At 39.7% G+C, this 24,912-nt stretch overlaps 1 protein-coding gene across 1 annotated transcript in view; it reads right to left on the bottom strand.

The window, feature by feature from the left end:
• Positions 1-2,633: 2,633 nt before the first annotated feature.
• SLC17A8 (solute carrier family 17 member 8) overlaps positions 2,634-24,912 on the bottom strand; it is a 55,154-nt gene continuing 32,875 nt past the window's right edge. Inside the window, exons 6-12 of the mRNA XM_056798695.1 lie at positions 23,055-23,141; positions 20,942-21,081; positions 20,669-20,818; positions 18,695-18,827; positions 14,893-15,003; positions 6,730-6,857; positions 2,634-5,932 (exon numbers count right to left, since the gene is read on the bottom strand). Coding sequence (XP_056654673.1) covers positions 5,588-5,932; positions 6,730-6,857; positions 14,893-15,003; positions 18,695-18,827; positions 20,669-20,818; positions 20,942-21,081; positions 23,055-23,141 — 1,094 coding nt within the window. The 3' untranslated portion in view covers positions 2,634-5,587. The remainder of the gene's footprint in view (positions 5,933-6,729; positions 6,858-14,892; positions 15,004-18,694; positions 18,828-20,668; positions 20,819-20,941; positions 21,082-23,054; positions 23,142-24,912) is intronic.

The following is a 24,912-nucleotide window of genomic DNA, read 5'->3' as shown; positions in this document are numbered from 1 at the left end:
GAGTAAAGACATCTTCCTGAGCTCAAATCTGGTCTCAGACACTAACTGTGTGACCCTAGGAAAGTCACTTAACTCTGCTTCTCTCAGTTTCCTCATTTGTAAAATGAGCTACAGAAGGAAATAGCAAACCATGCCAGTATCTTTGCCAAGAACACCCCAAATGGATATGGGGATGTGATTGGGGATGTAGACTCTAAACGATCACCCCAGTGCAACTATTAATAATATGGAAATAGGTCTTGATCAATGGCACATGTAAAACTCAGTGGAATTGCTCATTAGCTATGGGAGGGGGGTGAGAGGAGGGGAGGGAAAGAACATGAATCATGTAACCATGGAAACATTCTAAAGTAATTAATTAAATGAATAAACTTAATTTAAACAAAAAGAAAAAAAGAAAACCTCAAATGGGGTCATGCATCAGACATGACTGAAAAATGGCAGGACTGCATAATCTGACCCACGTACCTGCCCAACTTTTTCACCAGGATTCCCTAATAAGTACCCTCCATTCTAGAGTTCTTACTGACCCATTTATAGGTCTTTGTTCATGCTGACCCCTTCCCTTGGAATCCCTTCCTTTCTATCATTTCCTATTCAAATTCCACCCTCTCTTTGAGTAGCCAGCTCAAGTTCTATGTCCTCCATAAAGCATTCTTTACCTACTGGCAGGTAGAGGGCCATGGTGGGAAAGGTAATGGATCTGGAGTCAAAATATCTGGATTCAAATCCTGACAGTCATTCCATTTATACTTGTGGGACCTTGCAAAGTCATTTTAACCTCTCTGTCTCAGTTTCCTCAACTGTAAATTGAGGAAGCAAAATTAGATGATCTTGAAGGTCCTTTGTAGTTCTAAATCTATGATTTTATACTGACTCTTATTATCTCCTCCTTTGTTCAGCCAACAAGGTATAATGGAAAGACCACCAGCCCTGGAATCTGAGGACCTGGGTTCAAATGCTGCTGACAATACTTACTTGACACTGGTCAGGTTATTGAATCTCCCTGGGCCTTTTTCCTCATCTGTGAAATGAGTGGATCCAACTCAGTGCTTTCTGAGGTTCCAATCAGCTCTAGAAATATGATCCAGTGAATTCCAGCATTTAATTATGTACTTTCTTATGGTATCCACTCTTATTTTATGGATGTGTATATGTTGGTGTCATGAGAAGTATCTTCCCAGCTAGATTGTAAGCTCCTTGAAGGCAAAGACAGTATCATATATTTCTCAAATCTTCTCAGTGCCTAGCATGGTGTCAGATTCCTGATGGGTGGCCATTAAGTTCTTGATTGAAATGAGGATGATTTGGGGGCTATATATGAGAGAAGCATGTTATAAATCCAAAAGTATTGGGCGTATATTTTTAATCCTTCTTGAGGTAATGTTCATCTATTACAATATCCATATGATGTTTTTTCTTCCATGATATTCCATATTTTGGGGAACAATATACTATTTCAGAATAGTAAAAATAATTTCTTGGACTTGCTCCCTAACTCCCATGTCCCCTCTACTTCCTAATAATAATTAAGTATCTTACCAGATCCAAAATTTAATTTTTTTTAAAAAGCCTTTTTTTATTCCCCTACCACCACCACCTCAAAAACCTGCCTAGGTCCAAAATTCTGTAATGTCATTAATATTCATTGGTCACCTCCCCTTTCCTTAAATTATTCCTGATTGCTCCAGGACATCTTTTTCCAAATGAGCATCTGTGAACCTTCCTTCCCTTCTTTGCAAAAGTAGAGGAATATGGGTAAGAAATATCACATAAACTGTAGTTCTTAATTCTTTTGAACCATTTAACCCTTCTTCATTCTTTGATAAAGGGACTCCTTTCTTAACTTCATTCTTTTCTTTTTTTTTAAACTCTTACCTTCTGCCTTAAAAGCCATACTAAGTATGGTGGGGCTAGATGAAAGATCACTTCACCTCTGGATTTCACACTGAAAATATCCTCTGCTCTTCAGCCTTTCCCTTTGATTGAGCAGCTCCCCCAGAATCTCCACTTTAAGAAGAAACTCAGGCCAATCATGTCTCCATTCCTCTCCCAAACACTCTCCAGGCTCCCTGTATTTTCTCTACCATTGTTTCCCTCCTCTTACACATACCAGGATTCCCACTTCACCTTTTATGAGTTGTTTTCTCCCATTAGAAAATATAAGCTCCTTGAGGTCAAGAACTGTCTTTCTTTCTGCCAGGCATGCAGTAATCACTTAATAAATGCTTGTTGCCTGACAAACTAGAAGAGAAAACAAGGATACATTCATAAATGAAAATGATATAAAAACAAAGAACTTTTAAGTGCACGAGTGGTCATACAACTGGTCACCATATGGAAAGCATGGCCTAGCAAGTAGACAGGGCAGATACAAATATTATCATCTTTCCAATATGTTCATAGGTCAAAAGACATCACACAAAAAATAAGTTTCCTAATTTTTTAATACTATTGGCTAGGTTTCCATAACAAATTGTGAGACCCTAAAATGAGTTTGTTTAGATGAAATTTTGTCTCCAAACTTGAGATTCCTATATGTATTTCAATGATTTAGGTGATTCGATGAAAGGACAACATTATATATGGCCCTCAACAGAGCCCTGTGGAATATCAAAGGATTAGAAAAAGAAAACGTTCATCTCCTGATTTATTGTTCAAACAAAACATAAAATATTTGAAACCATAAATTGCAAAACTTTTAACAGGAAACAGTACTATTTTTTTTTATTTGTCACAATAAGTTGTCTACAGATGTTGGGAGGTTAAAATAATACAGCATGCTTCATTTTCAACCTTAACACATCCAAGGATGGTTGACAGTCTTAAAGTTGCTGATGACAATGAATATACATATGTATTAATAATACAGAGCATTAATTCACGGATAATTAGCCCACTATGTCAAAAATACTGTCTTTAAAACATGCTATTTCCTTTGGTGCAATTTAGGGACCAGAAACATGGTACAAGCTAAATTCTGATCTAAAGATAAATGTCATCTTTGGCCCCACAAGATTATAATTCTCTTTGGAAAATAGAAATGGAATTTTAACCAATAATAAACATGAAAGCTCTTTTGTTTTTAGGTAATACACCTCTTGTGACAACACAAAAGTCTTATAAGAAACCCTTGATAGAGTATCCATTTTATTGCCTTACAAAGTGTCCCTGGGTGAAAGCCTCCATCACGTTAGGTGGGCCATTAACCAGATGTGGACAGGAGTTGAACAAGATGAGAAAGCATGGCTAGGTTACATTTGATACTGTTGGAGAGAATTCTTACAATTGGTGAGATGGAAAAAGTACTTACAATTAGTGAGATCAAAGGTCTGTCAAAGCACAACTACACACATATCCTCTAGAAAAAGTACCAGTTAATGTTTTTCAAGATGACTAATGTCTTGTGCATTAAACATCTTCATGTAATTAATTAATGTGTGTGATTATTGTGCCTTTAAAGTTCTTTGGAAATTGTTGTTTTATTTATTCTGCCTATTTGAGATCTTTCCTGCTTCCCCCAATTATTAGCAATAGAAAATTATTAGCAATTCTATATTCATTTTTGTAAATCTTATCTCCCCTATACTGACTGTTATCATTTATGCCTCTCTATCCCCTGTGCCTGGCACACAGTAGGCTTTTAATGATGGCTCACTGAATTTAGTTGACTGACCATATGTTTCATTTTAGAAATCAATCTATGATCTTCAAATTAGAATCATTATGGACAAAGTGCTTCATATGGGATTTTGCTTATTCCGTTTGTTCTTCTGTTGAGCACCCAGCAGAATAAATTGAAGAAATAAAATTTAAAAAGAGAGGAACTTTGAAGAACATCTCACTCAGAGCAGAATATAAAGCTGCCATTCAATGTGTCAAGTCCATTAGCTTTTCTTTTTTTTCTAAACATCTGGGGCAGGGGGCATTTGTTCAGGCAATTAATAAACATTTAAGTGCCTACTATTTGCCAGGCACTATTGAATGTTATGGATACAAAGAAAAGAAAAAGAAACCTATTTCTGTCGAGATGCCCAGTGTAATAGGAGCCATATTCCCTTTGTCACATCCTTGAGATGATGAAGAGGTAAGACTGGCAGAATATCTGAGCTTTGGTTCTTCACCTTTCTTCTTCTGCCACCTTGATGCTTAATTTTCTGAGCAATTGGCCTCCTAGATTGATAAATCTCCATCTCTAAGCATTTGAATCTTGAAATCTGGAACCCAGCTGATCCTGTCTTCAACTCCAACTTTCTTTGGAAAGTATGAGTGAGTCCCACCACTCAAGAGTTGACTACTAGCATATCAAATAACCCTTGTCATAAATTGAAGCTAGTAGAATAGAGTCCAAAACCAATGTAGGGAATAAATTAAATCTCAGAACAAAACCAACACTCTAACATCATCCCAAATATCCAGGGAATCACCTAATCTCAGAATTGGAAGTAATCTTTGAGCTTCTATTGGACCAAGAATTCCTTCTACAATAAATCCAACAAGAGGTCACCCAGACTTTGTTAAACATTCAAGGGAGGGGAAACTAACCTATTCCCTGAATAAAGCAGAATAATTTATTAGAAGAAGGAATCAACCCATTTCCTACATAAATGCTATGTAGAGTATTCCAAAAGGCTTAGTGAAATTGGAAACCATTAAATCTTAAAACTTCACTGAGACTTTTGGGAGAGCATATATATACTTAGAAAGTCAGAGCAGATCACCATCTATCTAGGTTTATTTACATAATACCATATTTATATGGGGAATAGGTTAGGCTCTATTATGAAAGAAGGAAAGAGATAAGGAAGAAGAGAGGAAAGAGAAAAGGGGAAGGGAGGGAGGAGAGAGGGAGGGAGGGAAGGAGGGAGGGAGGGAGGGAGGGAGGGAGGAAGGGAGGAAGGGAGGAAGGGAGGAAGGGAGGAAGGGAGGAAGGGAGGAAGGAAGGAAGGAAATAAGGAAGGAAGGAAGGAAGGAAGGAAGGAAGGAAGGAAGGAAGGAAGGAAGGAAGGAAGGAAGGAAGGAAGGAAGGAAGGAAGGAAGGAAGGAAGGAAGGAAGGAAGGAAGAGAGGGAGGGAGGGAGGGAGGGACGGACAGAGAGAGGGAGGGAGGGAAGGGAGGGAGGGAGGGAAGGGAGGGAGGGAGGGAAGGAGGGAGAGAGGAAGGAACCTATGTCCTAAATAAATACAAGAGTAGGCCTGTGATTTCATTGGCATAGGGAATACCTCTTATGAGGAAACTCCCTCTACCAATGGGGATGGACCCTGGCTTTGCACCTTTAAGTCTTAGAGAATTCCTGGGGCAATGAGTGATTGCATGACTTGATCGATGTCACAGAGCTAGTGTATGTTAGAGGCAGGATGGGAACCCAAGTCTCTGCAACATAGAGAGTCAGAGCAGATCTCTATCTGCTGCCTCTTCACCATGCATTTGGCCCCATCTCTTCCTTTTCATCCTTTCCATATATATAGCATTTAACCTCTTGGCAAGATCTGCTAGGAAGAAGTCAATAGCTATGTGAATACTCTACTGGCTGGTTTTATGGTGTGAGGAGGCTTGGGATGCTGAGATGACTGGATTTTTCCTCACACTAGGAAGCATCTGGGAAGTATCCCTCTTCATACTGGTAGGATATCTGCTCTTCCTCATCTACTGTCAGTCCTCTTTGCCCTCTCCATTCCTGTCGCTGTATTTCACTATTCTGAGTGGTTGCCCCATAGGACATTTTCTTCCTTGGACAAACAAAGGTCTCATGGTTCAGTTCCATCTCTTCCACCAATTCATCTTGGTCAATGATGCCACACTTTTCCTCACAGAGGTTCTCTGGATCAGCCCATTCCTGTTTCTCTCCAGAAGCAAAGACACCATAGAAGATCACACCACTGTAGTGTACCAGGGCAGCTATGAGGAAGACGTTCTGCCATTCTTCCCGAGTCTAAATAATTACATTAAGCATTATTAGATATTTCAAGCCAAAAAAAAAAGAAGAAAGAAAAGTCCCATGAACAAGTTTCTACTTTTTATAATTCCTCAGTATGTGATCCTGGGTGAGTCATTTAACCCCTTTTGGTTAGAGACCTTACACTTCTCTTAGAGATGTTACTAAGACAGAAAGCAAGAGGTTGTTTTTTTTTAAAGCAATAATTTCTATTTTCCCTACTATTCTTCGTTTCTATCAATTCAAAAGGTAAGGCAGTGGGAACTCTATATTGTGAACAATAGGGTACAGGGAAAATAGCACAGACATCAGTGTACCTAGGTTCAAATCTTAGATGCAGAGCTGGAAACAGGCCTTAACTTAGAGGTCACTGAGTCCAACAGTCTTATTTTACAGATGGGGAAACTAAGGCATAGAAAACTCAAGTGACTTGCCAAGGTTATATAGCTAGTGTGTCATATAAATATATATATATATATATATATACACATATATATGTATATATATAACCTGGCTATCCTCAAACCAAACTCAGTTCTCTATTATATTTTGTTGATTCCTAGAGGTCATCAAATCTATTTCCCTTCATTCACAGATAGGAAACCAAGGACAAGATGATAGGAGAGATTCCATCAAGGTCCCTAAGAAGGTCAGTGAAAGAGCTGGGACTAGAACCTATGTCTTTTAACTCCCACTCTGGTGGTTTTCTCATCTTCCCACCCTTGTTTCCCAATTTAAGGATAAAGGGAAAAGAAGGTATTTTGGGCAGTCCTTAGCACACCAAGGACACTCACCTTGTGTTTGGTCATTGCACCAACAATAAGGGGACAAACCATTCCAGAAAGGGTTCCCACACCATTGGAGATCCCCATGAGAATGCTGGCATAGCGTGGGGCAATATCCAAGTGATTGACATTAAATCCTGGAACAAAACCAACACACACTAGTCATATTTCTACATGAGGCCAAACACTTGAAGAATCATAGAATCTGAGTCGAAAGGTAAGTCTGAGGCCATGTCATCAAGTCTTTTCCTGAACAAGAATCTATATATACATATCCAACGAGAAATCAGTCCAAACCATGTCACACATTCCAAGGAGGATGGAACCAACTTCTTCCAGATTGACTCCATTCCAATTTGGAATACCTCTAATTGACTTGTGGCTATAGAATGTTGAACTCAGAGTCAAGAAGACATGAGTTCAAATGCCACCTCAGATGACCACACTTATATGGTTCTGGACAAGTCATTAGAGGCAGGAAGATGGAAAAATAAATAGAGCACTGGACTTGAAGTTGGGAAGTCCTGAGTTCAAATGAGGCCTCAAACACTTAATAGTTGTGTGACCCTGGGTAAGCCTCTTCATCTCTTTCTGAAGTTGTTTTCTCTCCTGTAAAATTATAATAATAATAATAATATTCTCTATCTCCTAAGATTATTATGATAATTAACTGAGATATCTGTGAAGGGGTTTGCAAATCTTAAAGCATTCTGTCTATGCTAGTTATTATTTTTATTCACTTCTCTGAATCTTAGTTTTTTCCTGTGCAAAATTGGATTTGATTACCTTTAAGATCTTTTCCCAACTCAAAATCCATGAATTATTGGGGTAGTTCTCCATTTTTGTAATTCTTTTTTTTAAGCCCTTACCTTTCGTCTTGGAGTCAAATATTGACTCCAAGACGAAAGGTAAGGGCTTAAAAAAAAAAAGAATAAATAAGGATTCTATTGTGAAAGAGGAAGAGGGAGATCATTGGAAAGGGAAATCAATTTTTTTTCTCTTTAAAATTTTATTTTTCTCTATTCCTTTCCCTCCTCCCAATTATATGTAGAAACAATTAAAAAAAAAAAAACCCTTACAATATTGTGAATTGGCTCCAAGGCAGAAGAGTGGTATGGGCTAGGCAATGGGGGTTAAGTGACTCACCCAGGGTCACACAGCTGGGAAGTGTCTGAGGTCAGATTTGAACCTAGGACCTCCCCTCTCTAGGCCTGGCTCTCAATCCACTGAGCTACCCAGCTGCCCCCTCATTTTTGTAATTCTATACATAATATAGGAGTGTGGTAGTGTTGGAAAGAAAGTGCAAAGGAGAGAGGAAAAAAAGACAATGTATCAAGAAGAGGGAGAGGAACATTGAAGACATTTGTAATTTTTCCTGTGGTTAATCCTGCCAGTAATATGATAATGATTTGTCATTGATATAGCACTTTACATACATTATCTAATTTAGCCTTACAACAACCCTCTGAGATAGATACTATGGATCATAAAGAAAAAAAATTTTAAGAGACAACTGAGGCTTATAGAGGCTAAATGATTTGTCCATGGGCATGGTTAAAATGGTCAGAGGCAGTATTTGAACCCAGGTCTTTCCAGTTCCAACAGTCTATGTACTCAGCCATGTTTTCCCCTAATTTGTTACAAGCTAGATTAACTAAAAGGACAATTCTTTGAGACATGATGAGGACAAGGGATAATTCATTATCTGAAGGATAAAAATGATGCTAGGAAGTAGAGAAAGGCTCCAGTGCTCCATTATGGTGCCCCAAGAGATCATTCAGAGGTAAAAACAATAGGAAATTATTTTCTCTATTAATATTCATTTTCATGGGCCCAGCTATGCCCAGAGATCACAATCAAAGCTCCAGAGTCATAATTACACTTTCTAGGCTGAAGAGACCTCAGACTCCATATAGTCTAAGACCCACAGAACATGTAAGTCACCTCTACATCATCTCTACGAGATCCTCCACAAAGTCACCCAGCTGCCCAATACCTCCCTAAACAGCCCATTCTACTCTGGGAAAAACTGAGAAAGCTCTTAATATTTGCAAATGTTTTCTTACTCCAAACTGAAATCTTCTCTGAAGATTCCACTCATTCTCTTAGTTCTGTCCTCTAAAGTCAACCAGAACAAGTCTAACTTCTCAGATCCCATCCATATCCCATCCATCCATCCATCCATCCATCCATCCATCCATCCATCTAGCCATCCATCCAGGGCATCTTGCTATCTACCATATGCTGCCCCACTTTAGATCAGCTCCCTCCGTACTTAGTTCCCAGAGGCCTTTCCCGAATCAAACCTCTGGGGAAGATAATCCATTCACCTCTGGAGCTCTTTGGCCTTGAACCATACTGACTGGGCACTAAGTGAATGAGTGCTCTCTAAGCCCACAATATCTTATTACTAGCAAGACCGTGCTTCAGATCACACCCATCCAGACATCCAAGAACCAGGAATTTCCACCTACATTTCCAACTTCTTTATCTGGGGACAGAAATCAAACTAGCACAAACATTGCATTCTCACTTCTTGCATTTTTTATCTTTGGCATGAAGCATGGTACCTGCCACACAGTAAGCACTTCATTCATTCAGCCTTTCGACTACCTGAGGCAAGTCACCATTTTCCTCTATGTCTCAGCCTTCTTTTTTCTAGATTAAATATTTGCATTTCTTTCAACCAGGCCTTGTATGTCATGGTCCCTTGTTCCCTTGTTGTCCAGACTATCCTCATCTGGACACCTTCCAACTTGCCAAAGTCCTTTCTTTCTTCCTCAGTTTCCTCCCTTGTAAAATGAGGATAACAATAGAAACTATCTCAAAGCTTTGTTGAGAGAATCAAATATTTGTAAAATGCTTAGCATTTTGTGCCAGTAGCCTGGCACAAAGTAGATGCTTAATAAGTGTTTCTTTCCCCCAACTCTAGAACCAGAAATCTTATTTGTTTTTTCCACACATCAGTGTTGCCACCAACAGAGCCTTCAACCAAATTTTTAAAAATCTTTACATTCTGTCTTAGAATCAATACTGAGTATTAGCCCCAAGACAGAAGAGCAGTAAGGGCTAGGTAGGCAATGGGGATTAAGTGACTTGCCCAGGGTCTCATAGCCAGAAAGTATCTGAGGTCAGATTTGAACCCAGGACCTCCCATCTCTGGGCATGACCCTCTATCCACTGAGTCACCCAGCTGCCCTCTTAGCCTTCAGCAATTTGCCCAAACTCCCATATCTTTTGCATATGAAGCCTAGCTACACCTCCATCATTCTGTATTTGTGCCCTTGATTTTTTCAAACACATGTCAGATTTCACATCTAAGCTCATGATATTTCATCACATTAAATGCAGCCCATTATCCAAAGCCAGTCAGACTCTTTTGGATTCTATTACTACCAACCATTATATTAGCTACTGCTCTTGACTCTCTGTCCTCCAAATTGATGCTTCCATCCAGGCCAAAGCTTAGGGGTCTCGGGGTTTTGAAACATATTTGAAAACCTTTTTTTTTTTTAACCTTTGCCAACTATCCACAACACTTGAAAATTTTTATGGAAAAAAATCCTTTTTCTGCCCCCCTTCTTTTTTTTTTTAAACCCTTACCTTCCATCTTAGAATCAATACTGTGTATTAGTTCTAAGGCAGAAGAATGGTAAGGGTTAGGCAATTGGGGTTAGGTGACTTGCCCAGTGTCACACAGCTAGGAAGTATCTGAATCCAAATTTGAACCCAGGACCTCCCATCTCTAGGCCTGGTTCTCCATCCACTGAGCCACCTAACTGCCTCCTCTATCCCTCTTCTTGATCCCCTTTCCTGACCTCTGCCTTTGGGGAATTTTAAGCAATTCTTCCCCCTTCCCCCAACTCCTCTATTTTTTAATAAACACACCTCCTCTTTTATGTCAGTATGCCAAAGGAGCAGACAATCAGAATATAAACCAGCAGTGAGATTAATTACACCTACTGCCTGATTGCGATGTGATAAACACTTTATTAGAAAAGAGCCCAGAGATAAAAAGCAATTAATATGATTGTCAAGCATTATGCTCAGCCACAAAGACTGTGCATTTGCTTTTAGTTAGAGATAACACAAAGAAGGTCTTTGAGACTTTAGAACATATGAAACCATTAGGCACCCAGAGGTGGTGAGAAATATTTGGTCGAATATCTCTTGAACTTGCCCCCCACTAGCTCTGAGGGTTAGAGTGGAGGTCCAGCTTTAGGGATATCAGCCCTCAGCTTCCTCACCTAGAAAATTAGGGGTTGGATTGCATGATTGTCAAGAGCCCTTCCCACCTTCATATGATGAAAGGTAATTTTGGTCATCAAGGGGCAGCAGGCTATAGTGGATTGAGTGTCAGACTTGGCATTAAGAAAACTTGGATGGGGGTGGGGGGAGCACCTAGATCATTCAGTGGATTGAGAGCAAGATCAAGAGCCAGGAGGAGGACCTAAGTTAAAATCTGATCTCAAACATTTTCTAGCTGAGTGACCCTGGACAAGTCACTTAACACACATGGCCCAGTCCTTAGCACTTCTCTGCCTTAGAACCAAAGTACAGTATTAATTCTAAAATGGTAGGTAAGGGTTTTTAAAAAAGAAAGAAAACTTGGGTGCAAATCCCACCTCTGATTCTTCCTCGCTACTTGACCATGAATAAGTCATGGGATTCTGGGTCTAGAGCTAGAAGGGAACCTCAGAAGCCCTCTAGTCCAAACCCTTCATTCTACAGAGGAGGAAACCAGGGCCAAGGGAGGTTACATTATTTGTTGTCCAAAGTTAAACAGACAATAAGCATTAGATGTGGGATTTGAATTCTGGTCTTCTGCCTCCAGAGTCAATGGCCCTAGCTAGGATGTTTCCTACTTAGAAACATTCTTAAGACTTGCCATAGATGCAATTAGCATTAATGGAATGATTTCCTAAATTCAGCATTCCCTAATGAGTAGAAATTATAGATCCTCCCTGGAATGACCATCATCCTGTCTTTCTAATGGAATTTCTAAACGCCTATCTATGAAACGCTTCCTAAAATGAGCCCCATCAATGCCCTTTGATTGGGGAATGGCTGAACAAGTTGTGGCACATGTTGGAGATGGAATACTAGTGTGCTCAAAGGAATAATAAACTGGAGGAATTCATGTGGACTGGAACAACCTCCAGGAAGTGATGCAGAGTGAAAGGAGCAGAACCAGGAGAACATTGTACACAGAGATGTTGCACTGTGGCACAATCGAATGTAATGGACTTCTCCATTAGGGGCAATGTGGTGATCCTGAACAACCCAGAGGGATCTATGAGAAAAAACACTATCCATATCCAGAGGAAGAACTGTGGGAGCAGAAACACAGAAGAAAAACAACTGCTTGACTACATGGGTCAAGAGGGATATGATTGAGGATGTAGACTCTAAATGATCACCCTAATGTAAATATTAATAACATGGAAATAGGTCTTGATCAATGACACATGTAAAACCCAGTGGAATTGCTCGTTGGCTACAGGAGGGAGGAGGGTAGGGAAAGGACATGAATAGCATAACCATGAAAAAAATAATTTAAATTAATTAATTAAATACAATTTTTAAATTCAAATAAATAAATCTCCTTCTTTCTCATACCCCATCCCACAATCACACATGTACATCAAAACATCAAGGATCTATGATCTCACTCATATAGGTAATATTTCCTCTGAAACAAATCACAAATCATCTATTACAAGAGTTCTTAATCTAGAGACCAAAGATTGTCAAGGTATCCGTAGATAGATTCCTGACCATTTATGAATTTGGATGGGAGACAAAAGTACATCTTTTACTAATTGGTTTCTTTCATAATCAAATATATTTTATTTTATACATTTAAACCATTATTCTGAAGAGTGTATAGCCTTCACCAGACTGCCAAAGGGGATCCATGACTCAAAAAAAGATTGTTCAACCCCTGATCTATAATTTATAACTTCAAAGTACATGAGGATCCTAGAGGTTACAGAGTAATAATTAATAATAAGGATAATTCATAATCAGAGTAGCTAATAATTAAAAATAACTAACATAAATAATAATGGCTAATAAAAACCATAATAGGGCTTTAAAGTTTGGAAAATATGTTATCTTATTTGATTCTCTTAAATACCATATGAGTTAGGTAGATACTGTTATTATCTCTGTTTTACAGATGAGGAAACTGAGACTAAGTGAGAGGTCAAATGACTTGCTTAGGTTACATGGCTAGTTAGTAAGTGTCTAAGGCAGGAGTTGAACTCAGATTTTTCTAACCACAAGACCAGTGCTCTATCTAGACACTATGCCACCTAGCTGCCCTGGGTCACAAAGCTTCTTTGTGTCCAAGGCAGAACTTAAACCAGGTCTTCCTGAATCAAAATTCAACATTTTATCTACTCTACTTTCTTGCTTCTATCACATTTATGAGCCTCCTTTTAATTTTACAGATCTAGTCACTTAAAGGCCCTATTTTCCATTTTGTCCTAATTTCTTACTACTCTCCTGGCCCTAAACCTGCCCTTACACCTGCCCTATCCCTATTTCTGTTCAAGAGGGATGAGAGAATAACCAAGCCTCACGTCTTAGTAACAGTGGCCAAAGGCTCCACTAAGCTCTGGAGCTGTGCTATTTTTCTCCTCTGATTATAATTCTATGCAACTCGGGCTCCTCAATGGCGCAAACATGAACAAATTGAAATCTTTGAACACAGGAAATGAATCTCGACCATGTTACCGTTCTCACAGAGTGAGAGACTATCTATGTCATTCTGCTTTTGATAGCATCTTAAAGGTGGGAGAGACCTCAGAGATCACCTAATTTGCTGCCTATTCCTTCAATAAGCATTTATTAAGCTTGAGAACTCACTACTCCCCAAAGTAGACCACTCTAATGATCAGGATAATTTTTCTTTATATTAAGCCAACCTGGCCTTCTTGAAAACCTAAAACTCCCAGTTTTGCCTCAGGTGGTCAAGAAGACCGAATCTGAATCCTCTATGCCCGGATCACTTTTGAAATATTTGAAGATATTGACAAAATTATTATCCATAAAAACATAACTTCTCTCTAAATATCCCTGGTTCTTTCAATCTACAAATCATGGTTTTAGAACTAGAAAGGACCCTAGAATTAATCAATCAGTCAACCATTTATTAATTACCTACTACTATGGATCAAGCATTGGGGAAGTCACTCAGTCCAATACCATAATCACTTTCTCGCATTCCCCCATGCTGATTGCCCTCCTCTGAACTCATACCAAGTTGTCAATGTCTCTTTGATATTTAACTTTTAAAACTGGACTTATTGATATAAATGTGGCCAGACTTGAGTAGAGGACTGTGAGTCTGACACCCTCCCTCACTATATGTTAATAGCTCAGTTGAAGGAATCAAGACTGTTTGGGGGCGAAGACTCAGGGGGCACCTAATAGCGGTCATGAGGAAGAAGAGTTAGGTTTGGTTTGTTTGTCCAGGAGCATCGGGTAGAAGGTGGAAGAGGTCAATCTAGGCTTAATTTTAGGGAAAACTTTCTAACAATACAAGCTGTCTAACAGTGGGAAAGGGTTGTCCCTCAAAAGGTTGGGTTCCCCTTCTTTGAAAGTCTTCTGGCAGAGGATGGATGACTTGTTGGATATCTTAGAGGGTTCTCCAACCAATGGGCTGTCAGTATCATAATATCATAGTTTCATAACAAGAAAAGAACTTCTACTTCACTCCCCTTATTTTACAGATGAGAAAACTGAGATCCAGAAAGGTTAAGTGACCTGCCTTCATTTACATAGCTGGTGTCTAAGAGAAGATTTGAATCCATTAATTTCCTCAAGATCAGTGTCCTATCTCCTATACCAAAGTGCCTCCTGAGGTCCCTTCCAGCTCTCAAATTCTGTGATAATTTCAACGTGGCTTCACATCATATTTCATTTTTTTTGGCTGTCATGTTATACCACTGAATCATGTTACATCTGAAATTCACTAAGAATGACAAGATCTTTTTCATATGAATTGTTTCTAATGTAACTAGAAATGAGAAGCAAGGAAGTCTTCTGTTGAGTTCCCACTCTCCTAGACCTTCAGCCTATCCCCAGTGAGTTCACAAAGGGCACTGCTTATCACTCCAAACAGGGCCAGCATAGATCTAATCCAGCATTGATCTAATGTTTTACCTGAAATGGCAAAACCGCTGAACCCTACTGCCAACACCAGGAAGGAGATGGCCACGCCTTTGGTATGAGAAAAGCCAACCACCAAGAGTAAGGTTGCTTCCATGCCAAAACCTGCAAAGGGGGAAAAAAAGGATAAATTTAATTCTATTCCAGGTAACCTAAGTATAGGCTATCATCACGTCCACACAGGCCCCACATGATTCACAAGCTCTGATATGCTGCAACACTCTAAAGGTTTTACATGAACCTACTAGTCTCCAGAACTTTCTCTCATATTCAGGGGCTGAGTTGTTTCCTATTCAGTTTCTAAGTGTGTATTTCAATTGTGACCTTGTTGGTGTGGGCACTCTCTCCAGTGGCACAGATTCCATCCCTTCTGAGTCTTGGTCTGTGAGAGATGACATGGCCACAAAAGGTGAGCCTTTCCAAGCTCAAAAAAAGGAAGCTGGGAAGGAGACTGCAAATTAGCAATACCCATGAAGGATTTTGAACAGAGGAATGCTGGGAGGAGACCTAATTCAGCACCACTAGGTAGGATGGAATGAAGAATGGAGAAATTGGAACTGGGAATACTGGCTAGGAGACTATTACCTATTTTTGAAAATCAATTCTAAATCTCTAATAAAATATGAAAAACAGTGACACAGTGAAATAGAAAGAACCCTGGATTTACAGTCAAAGGATATGGTTCAATTCTCAGCTCTGCCACTTTTTTCCTGTGTTACCTTGGTCAAGTCTCTTGATATCTCTGGGTTTCTTAGGATCATAGATCTAGAGGTATAAGGGTCCTCAGAAACCATTTAGAACAAGCTCCATATACTACAGAATTCAGATTCAGAAGGAACCTTAAAGACCATTGAGTCCAACCCCTTCATCCTGCAGATGAGGAAACTGAGTCCCAAAGAGAGAAGGGAATTGAGGATCTTAGGTTCATAAGTGCAGGAACCTTAGAGGCCATCTAGTCCAACACCCATCATTATACAGTTAAGGGATCTAAGGCAAAGTGAAGTATCCAAAGTCAGAGCTAAGATTCAAACTCTGAACTTCTGGCTTCAAAACCAGTTCTCTTTCCACAACATCACACCACTCACCTTCCCACTAATTTTGAGGCTAGGACAAAATGAAATCAGGTTCAAAAAGTAGATTTAGAATAGCATAGGGAAAAACTCAACTATAATGGATGTTAACAACTTTTAGAAGAGGGATGAGCTGTTACTTCTCTTTGACTATTAGAGCACACCTCTATCTTGATAAAAGAAGAAATTAATGTCCTTTGGGGGGGGGGGGTCTGTTTCAGGCCAACCACTCTAGAATTCTGACTTGGATTCCCCTGTGTATCCCCATAGCTATCATTGATATTGCACCTTAGGCTTCGCAAAGTATACATATATAGGTGTGTGCATATACATCTACACACAAGTACATACACACGTGTAGATATGTGTATGTATACATGTATGTAGATGCACATGTATGTGTGTGCATGTTGTTTGCTCCATCAAGAAATATGACTACTATATTTAAAATAAATTGTCCCATACTTTAAATTCTGCCTACATATAAATAAATCGGAGGTGGTTTCTTTTAGGAAGATATACACCCTTTTGGGAACCTTCATGTTCTCTTTAACAGGAGATTTCATTCTCTACCCCATTGTCCTCCAGCTGACTCAGTCACCGTGCAATCATCCCTGGAAGACCAGAAGCTAGAATCCCTTGAAAATCAAGTTAGAGGTGGGGAGGAAGGCAGGGAGGAGAGTGGACACATCATTAGACCGTCAGAAAACCAAACCAAACCCCAAACTCCAAACCCCCTCGAGTCTCAGCCAGATGCTTAGCTGAGTTTTCAAAGGCAGCTTAGCAGCAACTTGTGAGATTTGTAGACAGAGTCCAAGAGTTGTGACATCTCCAATGAGACTGAGGAGTCTTTGGGTTTAGGGTAAAAATCGCAGAGAAATCAAGAGATGCCCCTGGGAAAGGCGTGTCAAATGGCATCAGAACCACTTTAGAGTTTCTGCCACTTGATGGTGAAAATCCCAATTTGGGTTGAAATAGCTTCAGACTGAGCCAAGTAGCTTTTGAGGTAAGATAATAGCAGTAATGGCAACAACAACAACAATAATAATTACAAGGCACTTCCAAATTGGAAAGGAATTTTACATATTATCTTATTTGATTCTTACAACCACCCTGCAAAGTAGGTACTGATAACCCCATTTTACAGTTGAGAAAACTGAGGCAGATAGAGATGAAGTGACTTGCTCAGGATCACAGATCATCCCACCTGCATGCCCAGAAGCCTCCTATGTGCCTCCTAGATACAGGGTTGGGGAACCTTTTCCCAGTTCCAGAACCCAGAGGGCAAATTCAAGCTGTCTGTGAGCCCCCACATTAAAGAGAGTTGAGGGAGAAAGTGCTTGCTTTGGATGGCTGAATGGAGGGGTGGAGTGTGCAAAAATGTCCTCCATCACTGGGAAGAGGGGGAATAAAGCACCTCCCCAAGTACCAAGTGTGCATGCATGCCACAGCTTTGCCAACAAGGTCCTAGAAATTCAACTGAAATGCCCTTGTACCCTGGAGAGACACATCAAGGTAAAGTGCTTACAAAGAGTGGTTAGACCAAAAGTACTCTGTTAAGATTCAAATGGCACAATGGATAGAATATTATACTTGGGGTTAGGGAGATCTGAGTTCAAATCGTGTCTTTGACACATAACAGGTAGGTGACCCTGGACAAGTCATTTTACATCTCCCAGTCTTAGCATTCTTATCTGTAAAAGGGGGATAATAACAGCATCTCCCTGATAGGGTGGTGGTGAGGATAAAATGAGATTATAGACATAAGGTATGCAGCAAACCTTAAAGCATCATATAAATGCAAGCTCTTATGATGTTATAACAAAATCATATATTTATATAAAAATTATATAAATACATCACAAATTATGTAATTTATATAAAATTTATGTTATTAGTAGCAGCAACTGAACAATCATTATTGGGTTGTTTTGTTTATCTGTTTTTTTAGGAGAACCTTTCTGGGACAAATAATTTGAAAGGTTCCCTAGGGTAAAACCGAGACTAAGACACTGACACACTAACAAGGAGTAGCTACTGAAAAAGCAGGGGGAAAAGGGTAGGAAGGGGGAGAGATGACTCCAGTCCAGCATCTTGGTAATTTCCTATTGTAACTAATTATTCATGCTAAACTCTATTGTTTATATTTTATTAGCATGCTGTGTGACCCTGGGCAAGTCACTTAACCCCCATTGCCCAGCCCTTACCACTCTTCTGCCTTGGAGCCAATGCACAGTATTGATTCTAAGGTGGAAGGTGAGTGTTTAAAAAGGCTCTATTTGGGTTTCATCCAATATGGAGGTCTTCCTCTAGACATCTTGCTACTGTGTAGATTCCAGTGGAGGAAAAAGGCTGCCTGCTAATTCTCCTCTACTCTCAGCACAAGAGCAGCCCACCTTTTTATCCACACATACGTTTCTTTGATTGTACATTTGACTGAACATTTGTCACAGTTTTCATCGGTGATCCACTGAAGCTTGGTCATGCCTCCACGGGCTACTATTTTGCATATGAGGCAACATGAATCCTTCCTAGACTCACATCCATTTAGCATCATCGAGAGACTACTGCTAATAAAGAAACGGGCTTTCATTTCAGTCCTGTTTGACCAAACACTGATAGACTTATTATTCTATGTTACATCATTTTCAGAAAGTTTTATATTTAAACTAAGATAATTTGGGTCTCATAAGAGTTTCATGAAACAGCTCAAAGATCCCCAATACCTCCACAGTTCATGATTTTGCGAACGGCTGTCGTCGTTAAAATCTTTCTGCTTCTTAAATAATCAGCCAACTGTCCTCCGATGGGTACGATGATTGTCATGACCATATGTGGGAGTGCAGACAGAAGGCCCACCTGGAATAAAAAAGAATCCATCACTCAGATTTGTATCTACTTGATTTGCCTCTTCATCCAGCATCCACTTATTCTCTGTGTCTTTAGCTCTGAAAATGTAAACCAGATTCTGCTTTTGGGCCCAGACTCCAATGAGGTCAAGAGGAGGAAAAAAACTCTTAAAACAGCTCTTTTTGTGGTAGCAAAAAACCAGGAGCCCATTGCCTGGGTAATGGCCAAATGAATTGTCGTACATGAATGCAACGAGAGTTAGGTGGTACACTGGATAGAGCCCTGGGTTAGGAATCAGGAAGACCCAAGTTTGAATCCAGCCCTTTCTTTACTAGGAGTGTGACCCTGAACAAGTTGCTGGATACTTCTGCCTCAGTTTCCTCATCTGTGAAATGAGCATAATAACATTTACCTATCAGGATTGTTATGAGGATAAACTACAATAAAACATGTGAAACATTTAGCACAGTGGCTGGTACAGAGTAAGGACTATCTAAATGTTAGCTATTATTATTATTGTCTATTGTTATTCATGGAATCTTATTGGGCTGTAAGATATGATGAAGGTGATGAATACAAAGAACTATGGAAAGAAATAAGATCTAGTTCAGAGCAAAGTAAGCAGAAGAAAATCAGAAACACAGCGAGGACAACAATGCAAATGCAAAGAGCAACAAACTGATGGGAAATGAATGCTGTAAAATTATAATGACCCAAACCTCCCAGAGAGATATCTCAGGGGCAGCTAGGGGACTCAGTGGATCAAGAGCTAAGCCTAGAGATTGGAGGTCCTAGGTTCAAATCTGGCCTCAGACACTTCCTAGCTGACCCCCAATGCATAGCACTTATTGCTCTTCTGCTTTGGAACCAATACACAGTATTGATTCTAAGACGGAAGTTAAGGGTCTAAAAATATTTTTTAAGCTATCCCCACTCACACTTCTTTGAAGAGGTGGAGTACTACATATAATGTCAGATTTTTTTTTAGATGTTCATCTGTTTTGTAGATTATTTCTCTTCTTGTTTTATATTCTCTACCATAAGTATCAGCTCTCTGAGAGGGCGAGGAGAGAAGAATATGTGAGGAAAGGTGGGTCACTAAAAATTCCCCAAACTTAGTGTACTTCCTCCAAACCTTTGTGCAGTCCACCCCCAGGACAAGATGCATACCCCCTCCTCATCTGGCCCATTTGAGATTCTTATCTGCCTTTTCAGGGCTCAATTCAATGCTGCTTTCTCCAAAGGATTAAAGGATCAGAGACTTCAAGCTAGAAAGGATGTTAAAGGACATCTAGACCAATCCCATCATTTTACCAATGAGGAAACTGAGGCCCAGAAAAGTTAAGTGAACTTGCCTAGAGGTCGTGAAGATAATAAGTGGCCAAGCTAGGACTGGAGCCTCTGAATCTAAATCCAAAAGTCCATTCCATTCACCCAAACTAAAGGTGACCTTTATGTGGTGCATTAAAGTTGACAAAAGCACATATTCTCTCACTAGAGCCTCACAACAACCTGGTGAAGATAGCACTACAGGAATGGTTATCCCCACTTTGCAGATTAGAAAACCAAGGCTTAAAGTGTCTAAGCAATTTGCTCATTGCCATCACACAACCAGAGAAGTAGCAGGTCTGGGAGTGGAACCCCAACCTTCTGGGTCCAAATCCAGGACTTCCCCATGACACTACATAAGGCAAATTTGCTCTTGAGTGCAGCCCTCCCCAGTGCTACAGGGGAGAGGATGAGGAAGTGCATTGCTAGAGTGCATAACTGGCCAGGGATTCTACCCCAAGTCTTCGATAAATTTTTCCCAGAAGGATTCCTAAGAGTCCAGGTTGTGCTTTTGCTTTTACCTTGCTGATTGCAAAGCCAAAGACCTCTTCAAAGTAAGCAGGCTGACTGATCAACAGCAAATAGAAGGTCCAACTCCGACAAAAGTTGGCCACAATGATAGCATAAACAGGCATCGATGTGAAAAACCGTTTCCAGGGCGTATTAAATTTCTAGAAAAGAAAAACCATGAGGTTTTTGGTGGGGAGAGCTCTCTTGCTCTCAAGTAGCTATTTAGCAACCAGAAGAAATTTTCAAGGAGTAGAAACCAAGGGCTGATCATTAGCGATACTTACATTTAGACTGACTAGGTTGGTGCCTTCTCCTATACTCGTCTCTATGTAAGTGCGCTCTTCCTCGGAGATAGTTGGGTGAGAGGCGGGACATTCATAGGCATGCAGCAACCAAAACATGTACCAAACAATCCCAAACATCCCTGTGTGGAGAAACAATGGTGGTCTGCACCCAGACACAGAATAACGCTCGGTTCTCATTTCCTTCCATTGCTTTTAAATAGTCAATTTTGAAAACACTTTTCAATAGTCCCAGACAGTTTTGCACAGTATTGTCAAAATTAAAAAGCCAAGGGGGTAGGGAGGGGCATCTGGGTGGCTCAGTAGATGGAGAGCCAGGCCTAGAGGGTTCAAATGTGACCTCAGATACTTCCCAGCTATGTGACTCTGGGCAAGTCACTTAACCCTCATTACCTAGCACTTATCACCTTAGAACCATTCTAAGACATAAAGTGAGGGTTTAAAAAAAATTTAAAAGCCAAGGTAAAATGCTTTACGGAATGAGAAAGTAGAAGCCACTGCTGTAGCTCCAGAAAGGGCATGGGTCTCTGCCTCTCTGCAAGCAGCTTATGGAAGCAAACATCTTCCAGGCTCCTGGTCTCATTTTTAAATGTTGATTTGACATTTTAATTTCTTTTCTTCCTTCCAAATACTTTCCCTACCTTACTCACTCTCCACAAGATTTCAAAAATTGGTCTTTAGACTATGGAGCTAATCGTGTAAACAGGAAGTAGAATAAGAGAACCAGGTTGTGAAGATTGGATTTAGCTATTTCCTGACTGTAACAATGAAGATACTTAGTTTAACAAAATCAGGAATGTCTTGGGAACTCTAAATTATTCCACCTACTTAGACCATACTTTAGGGGAGGATAAAGTTGTAATCTCCTGATTGAACAATGAAGGTACTTAACTCTTACCTTATAGTGAAGCTAGAACTTTAAGCTAAGTTTATTTTAAGATCTTAATACAAAAAGGTGTTAAGTAACTGTAAAGGTTAAATTAATCACAAAAAGGTTAAGTAACTCACAAAAGGTGAATTTAACAAAGATGTGTTAAGTAACTAAAGATATAATTTAATCAAAGAAGATGAGAACTAAAAAGAATGGGCATTTAGAGGAGGAGACACAAGAATGAAAGGAGGTCTATATATTGGCTCATTTCCTCTCTCCGGGACCTTTTGTGGTGAAGAATTGGCTGATAGCACCATGCTGGGCCTTTTGGCATCTTAGCGAGGCTACAAGCTATTGTTCAGTTTGGTGGTGACTTTCTGGCTGAGCTTCCCTCCTTTACTTTTCTAAACTTTATCCTCTTAGAAGCCTCTAATCTTCTTCAGAGATGTAGAGATGGGAATTTTAAACTCCCCCTGGCACAGGCCAGGCAGGAGAAAATCCTATATCCTTTTCCCTCCTTCTTCTTAAATGCCTTCCCTCCATATTAATTAAATTACCATGAATTTCCAGACTGACTTTTAAATCTAGATTTTAAGTCAACTCTAAAATTATCTTCACAAGAGGAAAGTTTTTGCAACAGATGAGTCTAGCTCTAGGAAGAATGGTTACCATTGTGGCTTTCCTTGGGACTCTCCATTGGTGGTTTCTTATGGTATGTGTGTGTGTGTATGTGTGTGTGTATGTGTGTGTGTGTGTGTGTGTATGCGCGCATGCACACATCCCTAGGAAGTGTTTCATCATCAGACTATAGTGTAAGCTGCTGAAGTTTCAGATATAGAAAGCCTACAAATGATGAGGCATGATCTGGTAACCAAGCCATCCACAACTGCTTCCTTGATGACACCTGCTAAGCTGTTTCCTTTTTCCTTAACTTTGCCTGGGTCAGAAGTCACAGTACCATGACAGTCAAGGGCATAGGACCCTAACACTTATAGGAAACAACATAGTTTATTTTTGGTGACCTGATACAGAAACAAATCTGATACCTAAAATACAAATCTTTAAATTGTCTTTCTATTGTAGGACAGGTTTATATCATATCTGTACTGAGTTTTTCTGAACTATTCCTCTTTTCCAACAGTAGAGTCTTAGACAAATACCAAATAAAGTGAAATGTTATCTCTTTGAGCCAACAAGGTAAACTGATGAAACAAAATAACTCACCATAAATATAAAAGACGGAGGACCATCCAATGTATTGCACTAACACTCCAGCCAATGGCATGGCAACCACTGCCCCAGCATATGAACCTAGGGACAAGAGAACAATGGGAAAAAGACCTTCTAAAATGATATGCACCTTCTAGCTATGTGGGATCAGGTCAGAGAAATGCAGAGCTTCGTTGAATTCTGAGCAACAAGCCTAAAGCACTGGAGTACAGGCCAGGCTAACTCCCATGGCACCATCAAAGAGAGATTTCAAAGATGGAAGACCAGCACTGCCCCTCAAATACCATTCACCTTATGGAGGGTGAGCAGGGTAGGGAAAGTATTTGGAAGGAAGAAAAGAAATTAAAATGTCAAATAAACATTTAAAAATACACAGAAGAGAGCAAAAGGTAGTTCAGAAGGGGATATGAGCAAAAGATTACATTGTTACACTTAATGAATGCCTTAAAATTTGTATTAATCAATAAAGAAGCATTTGTGAAGAGCCTAAGATGGATTAGTCACTGTACTAAGAAGGGAAGATACAAAGAAAACAGAGTCCCTACCTCAAGGGCTTACGTTGAAATGGGGAAAATAACTTATAAATGATCGGGTATATATATATATGTTATATAATGAGCATTGTTCAGTCGTGTTCGACTCATCAATACTCCATTTGGGGTTTTCTTGGCAAACATATTGGAGTGCTTTGCCATTTCCTTCTCAAGCTTATTTTACAGATGAGGAAACTGAGGCAAATAGGGCAAAGTGATTATATGAGGTCAGCCTGCTGCTGAGCCCAGATTTGAACTCGGGAAGATGTATCTTCATGACTCCAAGCACCACACTCTTATCTACTGTGCCACTGGGCTGCCCATTTAAGTTAATAATAAAAAATAGATGTAGCTCTTAAAAAGCGTTGAGCCTAAATATTTCTGGGTCTGCCATAAGATTACTTACACTAACCATTCCCTCTCTCCCTCTTCCTCAACTTCTCTAGTATCACCTCAGGGCATTGTCTCCATCCCCCTTCATTGTTCAAATAGAAATATTAAGCTTCCAGGGGCCTGATGTGCTGCCAGGAGACTCGGGTCTTTCCATACAAAAGAAGAAAGGTGTGAAGTTCCAAACCCATTGGCTTTGACTATTTCAGTCTTCTGGGGGTCTACTTTTAAGATGGAGCCCAGTTTCATCCTGCCATAGTACTAGAACATCCACAAACCTGTCCGGTGTATGCACAGGAGCAGACACTTAAAATTGGAAACAAAGTGACTTTTCCTAAGGGTTTCCCAAAGACATATATGGGAGGTTCAATTGGGTGCTCTTAGAGGTTTCTGCCAGCACTACAATTCTGGAATCATCTCATCTTCATTTTTATTAAATGTTTATTGACTAACTTATCTTAGATGCTTATTAGCTATGTGACCCTGGGGAAGTCACTTAACCCTGTTTGCCCCATTTTCCTCATCTATTGTGTATTGATCTGGAGAAGGAAAAGGCAAACCACTCCAGTATCTTCGCCAAGAAAACACCAAGTCACAAAGAGTCAGACACAACTGAAAAATAATATCATCATTGACTGTATGACTTTTTTTTAATGTGCTTAGGGAGATATTATAAAAATTTGTATTTCTATAGTTCTCTAGCAGCCTCGAAGCCCTTTCTTCATGGTCACCCTATGAGATGGATAAAAAAATATGCGGTCTTCAAGTGCTGATAAGCAACTTAAATTTCAGAGAGTTTAAGTCACCCAGCTAGTGTCCCTTTGGGGATTCAAATTTCAAAGAAACATTTTAGAAAAATACATAAAAGAGAAATTAGCTTAGAAGGGGAAACAGCAAAGCAGAGAAGTTTTGTTACTACCCCATTCAAT

The sequence above is a fragment of the Monodelphis domestica genome, chromosome 5 (assembly GCF_027887165.1).
Source record: "Monodelphis domestica isolate mMonDom1 chromosome 5, mMonDom1.pri, whole genome shotgun sequence".
NCBI lineage: Eukaryota > Metazoa > Chordata > Mammalia > Didelphimorphia > Didelphidae > Monodelphis > Monodelphis domestica.
The sequence above is the reverse complement of the archived record's forward strand: the minus strand, read 5'-3'. Positions and strand labels throughout refer to the sequence as shown.